The sequence below is a fragment of the Seriola lalandi genome, unplaced genomic scaffold (genome assembly GCF_002814215.2).
Source record: "Seriola lalandi dorsalis isolate HSWRI2012SDOR001 ecotype SW California unplaced genomic scaffold, Sedor1 jcf7180002054240, whole genome shotgun sequence".
Lineage (NCBI taxonomy): Eukaryota > Metazoa > Chordata > Actinopteri > Carangiformes > Carangidae > Seriola > Seriola lalandi.
Genome location: NW_019524793.1, coordinates 705,454 through 710,974, shown reverse-complemented (window position 1 = coordinate 710,974; position 5,521 = coordinate 705,454). Strand labels below are relative to the sequence as shown.

The 5,521-nt window shown below is 40.7% G+C and overlaps 1 protein-coding gene across 4 annotated transcripts in view; it reads right to left on the bottom strand.

Moving 5' to 3' along the window:
* Positions 1-377: 377 nt before the first annotated feature.
* Positions 378-5,521, bottom strand: part of gcgra (glucagon receptor a) — a 34,973-nt gene continuing 29,829 nt past the window's right edge. For all 4 annotated transcript variants that reach the window (XM_023404322.2, XM_023404321.2, XM_087173490.1 and 1 more), the window contains exons 11-14: positions 4,520-4,608; positions 4,288-4,432; positions 3,624-3,665; positions 378-3,520 (exon numbers count right to left, since the gene is read on the bottom strand). In XM_023404322.2, the coding sequence (XP_023260090.1) occupies positions 3,113-3,520; positions 3,624-3,665; positions 4,288-4,432; positions 4,520-4,608 (684 nt within the window). In that variant the 3' untranslated portion in view covers positions 378-3,112. The remainder of the gene's footprint in view (positions 3,521-3,623; positions 3,666-4,287; positions 4,433-4,519; positions 4,609-5,521) is intronic.

Below are 5,521 nucleotides of genomic sequence, written 5' to 3'. Positions count from 1 at the left end.
ATCTTATCAGAAAGGTATAGGGGAAGAGAGTCTCCGAAGCTATTCGATCATCCAACAAACAGTTCTGATGGAGTACACAGGCACCTTAAAGATATGGGAATGTTGAACCTGAGCGGTTTTAAAAAGTCAGTGAGGTGACCTATCCAGTGGGTCTGGGCTAAGATAAGGAACAGTGTGTGCTATCAAACAGCACCTGACCCTGGGGTAAAATCAATACTCACCTCCCTTATAAACCAACCTGGTATTCAGCCAGCCAGCTAGCCACTGCAGCCTACATCATCAAGAAGCTGAGAAAACTGATCTGGACATGCTTTCTTCTATTTATTTTAACACCATGAATGTTCACCAATACAAAAAAACACAAAGTTAAAATAGTCTTTCACATACATTGTAATTTATTCTTTCACTATTTGGACAAGGTTTGATAAGTGGACACAATATGAACTGTATACACCTTAACACAGTTTTTACTGATTGGCTTCTCACACCAAATATACTCTACATAACCACCTTTAAGAGAAAAGAAAAAAGGACATACTGATTTAGGCCTTTTTAAAGAATACATTCAGACAAGAACCACTTTGGTCCAGAAAGGGGAGTGACCCAAGCTGCTGGTTTCAAAAAACATACATGGTAATGGTCACAGCTTAAAATACATGTTTTCGATTGAAATAAAAATCAGCAATATACTTATAAACTCTATTGAATTCTATTTTACTCAAGGTGTATAACATTCCTTTGTTGCCGTGTCAGTATCGAACTATTTCTCCTGCTCTGCAAAACAAGAAAAACACTGCAAATTCACATCTGAGCACTGGCAGCGCCGTGGTGTGCGTCATGCGCCCAGCTCAATTCTGAGTACTGGATATCTATTACCTGCTCTATTTCAATCCTAAGCAGATGTTGATGAAAAATAGCCCCATTCTGCAATTTTTTTACAGACTCAACACCAGCACCTGGCTGAAGTGTAAATGCACAGAACTATTGTCTGAATGACAAACACGCCCCTGTTGTGCTTCAATTTAACTCTGAAAAAAACAAAATGACACTGAGACTGGCTTCCATAATAAAACAGAGCTGTGTCTTCCTCATGCCTTATATAGGCATGACTTCTGGGAATATCCTGTGGTGTGATACCGCACATACTAGAGTGGGACTGACTCATATCGACCTATGACCTCAATGCTCTGTGTGAAGCCAGTTGCACTGGTTTATATCAACCCACTGCTCCTCTGGCTGCAGCCAGTGATTTGTCCTACTGTAACACATACACAAATCTTGAATAATGAAACTATACACATTCATACATACCCACCTGAAAATATACTGTCACAGACACACACACACACACACACACACACATACATACATACACAGGGACACATTCATGAAATATATTGACAGCAATCTAATAAATCACCTGTTTGAACACATATGTACACACAGTATTGAGCAATTATAAATTAACATTGTGCAAATAGTCATACATACAAAAGTCAAGTTGAGTTAGTTCTGGCAAAATGTTTAGCAACTCAAAGGTTAACTGTTTTTTTTTTTTTAAAAAAAAGCTTCCCTTTAAAAAAAATAAAATAATAATAATGCAATGTATTCAGAAGCAAATGTACCACTACTGCTAATTTAGCTTTCTTTGTCACTAGCATGTTTATCAGAGAGGATTTGTTCTACCTTTAGAGCACAGAGTTTTGTTCAGTGTCCACAGCAGCTGCAGACACAGAATATGGCTGAATACTGAAAACACTGTCTGTAGAGTAACTGGGCACATGCAGTCATAGCACAATCTAACTGACATTTTTGGCGCTTGCACAGATGTGATGGCACCATGCGGCACGCACAACTTACAGCTTAAGTTCACTAAATCTGCGCAATCTTGCATGCACATATATTAAGCATCACAAAAAACACCCTTGTGCCAGAGGTGACATGCTATTTTGAGTCACTGTTGGATTCATATTTTATGCATGCGTGCCTTTACAGGTCATGTCTATATGCTGTGTATTTTTATCCTTGATTTGAGTGCACAGTTCTCTCCCCCTATCAGCTTCCATCTCAGGGGTTGAGTAGGCTACTGTGTAGAAGTTCATATTGTACACCAAGGCGTGTGAGTCAGACAATTTCTTGATGGTGAAAGGGGGAAAGAAAACATATTTAATGGCAACTATTCCCCTTGAAAACACACCTGGCACATGTACACAGTGATAACTGTAGCACTCAGCATTATCCAAGGTTTAGACCTATATTAAAAATTTTATTTTTATTGTAAAACACCAAAGTAAGTCAAGCGATGATAATTTTTTAGCTTATTTATAATTCATCCCATGCCATCTCTTGACCTGCTTTAAGGTCTATGTGTAAGTCAGGAATGACCTGGTGAGAGCAGCTGCCAGTTTCCCATGGGCCCTGAATGGGGCCACTTGAACAACACTGTGGTCACTTTACTGTATGAGGTACAGTCAACAGAATCTTTCTTCTTTTTTTCTGTACATTTTCATCAAAGTCAGTATAGACAAAAACCATTTACAAATATCAGAGCAAAGCAAAGAAAAAAAAGTAGTCTCCTCTCCCCTGTTCCCTACGCTCTTGTTTTGTGTCACTTGTTTGGTCTTTTTTTTTGTGTATGCAGTTCAACATCCAGTTTGTCTTTAACCTCCAGTACCACAAAACACACATTTGATGCAAAGCGCAAATTAAAGCAGAGGCTCAAGCAAGGACCCTGTGTCTTTTTTGTTGTTGTTGTTGTTGTTGTTTTGTTTTGTTGCCGTTGTTGCTGTTTAAGCTTTCAGGGTTTTTCTTCATATTATTGTACATGGCTTGCCTTGAGATGCTGTTATTGCATCGTTCAACATGCAGCAGTTTCTTACACTGTCTGACAAACACCTAAGGAAATCCATTCACAAAGCTCACAGCAGATTAGACCCCTCAGCGTGGATGTCTGCCATATTGTTCTCCATTCTCAAGCTGAGGAGAGGGCTAAGTGCTGCTCGGTCTCCCAGTGACACTGATCTCTGAGCAAAAGACCGCTCTGACAGAATGACTCTATCAGCCCAGCTCTTCACAGCCACCCAGGGCAGTTATGTCAGAGACAGGTGAGAGCTCAAAGCCCTCCAGCTTTTTTCACCAAGTTTTCGTTCCCAGTGTCTTTCGCAGGTGGCTCGTTCTCTCTCTGAACCTCATAGCACTGCACCTTGTCCGTAAGGCTGATGTCCTCCACCAGGGTGCAATTGCTGATGGTTCCCTCGTGCAGCGGAGAGGTGCAATGGCCCACCTCCTTAACGTGGACCATACCGTTATGGCAGCCAGCCACAAGCATGTGCCTCTCCTCGGGGCTGCAGACTGGAGCAGAGGTTTTGGCGATGTCCGGGAGGTGAGGCAATCGAGAGACGTGGTTCAACAGGCTGCCTGTCTTCGTGTTGGGCGTATTGCTGTAGGTGTGGCGGTATTCCTCCTCGATGTTCCTCCCTAGCTTCCAGCGCTTCCACTTCTTCAGAATCTCCGACTGCACCTGAGGCAAGGATGGAGGCAAAAGTAAACGTTATTCATGTGAGAACAGGAGAAAAGTCAGGGGGTTGACAAAAATATTTTGTTGTTCAAATGAGGGGACTCACTTCTTTGTTGACAAAACAGTACAAGATGGCCACCAAGAGTCCCTGTGGAGACAACCAACACTGAGTCATTTTTCTACACTAACATGCTCATTTAAGAGTATATTGTGTTTTAAGATGAAAGTCCCACAGCATCCTCTTCTCTCTCTGCCTCTCCCTGTTTGTTGGCTGTAATCTCAACACGTCATCCGTGTCCTCAGAGTGAAAAAGGTCACTGTGGTCATTATGTCACAGTGGGTCACAGCCAGGTAGCAGCGTAGACAGCACATTATGTTCATGTAATCCCTCCTGACACATTAGTAAATACAGCACTTCTCAGTTGTCTGGGGGGGGGGGGGAACGCAGAGATGCTCAGATGCCTGAACAGATCACTGAGCAGATGAAAGAATTCCATGGTTTGCTGTGAATGTGAGATGCACTGCGTCTTCCATTTAATCATCTTAAAATGAGATTTGAGAACAAAGACTATATCTCCTACATCTCTCCCTGCAAACAAATAGTATGCTTCCTTTTCTCTCTCTGATTCACTGCCTGCTTGCAATGACCTAAGATATTCTCCCAAACTAGACTGCTGACGCTGAGTTTGTTTTGATAAATGGTGTGTGGTGTTTGTTAGTGAAAGTAATAATTGGCACTCAGGTTCCAGTTCTTCTTTTAAGAGTCCAACCTGAAAGGAGGAGAGGAAGAGGTCGATGAAGAGCTTGGTGAGGCGCAGGCCGATGGTGGTCTTGGTGGATTCGTCTGTCACAAAGATAAAGACCACCTGATGGATGCCTAGCAGAGGGATCAGGGTTAGAGTCGATTTAGCCAACCTGAATGAGAGAGAGAGCACAGAATAAATAGAGGAAAAAATCACCACAGTGCAGTAAACGGAAAAGTGTTTTTATGTGTGAACTCACCTGAACTTGTAATCTGTGTATCTCATTTGGTGCGCTTGAAGTTTTGACACAAGAATTTCAATGATATGGATGAAGATGAGGAGGTTGATCTGTGAAAGTCAGAGGCACCAGTGTTAATAATAACAATTTTGTAATGCCTCTCCAAATACAGTTGAGGTGTTGGAAATGTATTTTATTTGTGCGGCTCAAAGCAGTGAGAAATTACACTTGAAAAATTTCACTCCCGGATACACGCAGGCTTTGAGAAAAGGTATCTCCAATGAAAACTGTTGAACAGGGAAATGTCAGAAATCACAGCAATGAATATCACTGTCCTTCTGCAGATAAAACCTAAAAAACTGTCTGCATGCAATAATACCACTAGCTGTAAGTTAAAAAAATAATAATAATAATTTTGTGGTTTGGGTTAGCCAGCTCTACAAAATTATTGTTCACAGCAGGAGCATTTTGTTATCAGGGAGGCCGTTCACAGCAGCTGGCATTTCAAGAAGCAGTGGGTATTCTCTTGATGAAAATCACTCATGATGTGACCTTTTTATTTACAACTAAGTCGTTACGGGTAATTTGCAGATGCTTGGAAGAAAAAGTGAAGCTGAACCTAATTTGTACATGTAATTATTGTCGAGGTTTTTGTTTTTTTTTTGGATTGTATGAATACAGTTGTTTTCTTTTTGAATTGTGTTGTGGCACTGGATTTGCAGTTTGAGGATGTTCTGTTAGGATGTGTTTTGTTCAGTTAAATAGCTGGATTGAGCAAAAATTACCAACCGAGGACTATGGTAATAAAGAACAAATAATACATCTATTTATTATTCATTAAGTACCAGTTTGAAAGCCATGTTATATATCATCCACAAACTACTATGTGTAAAGTTAATACACTGTAATGTGTACAGAATCTATATATCTATGTGTTATTTCAAATCTCTATATACTTTGATCTTTGAGGGAAATGAGTTGAAGAGTTTGTGCAGGTTTAATATAATAATAATGACAGCCCCC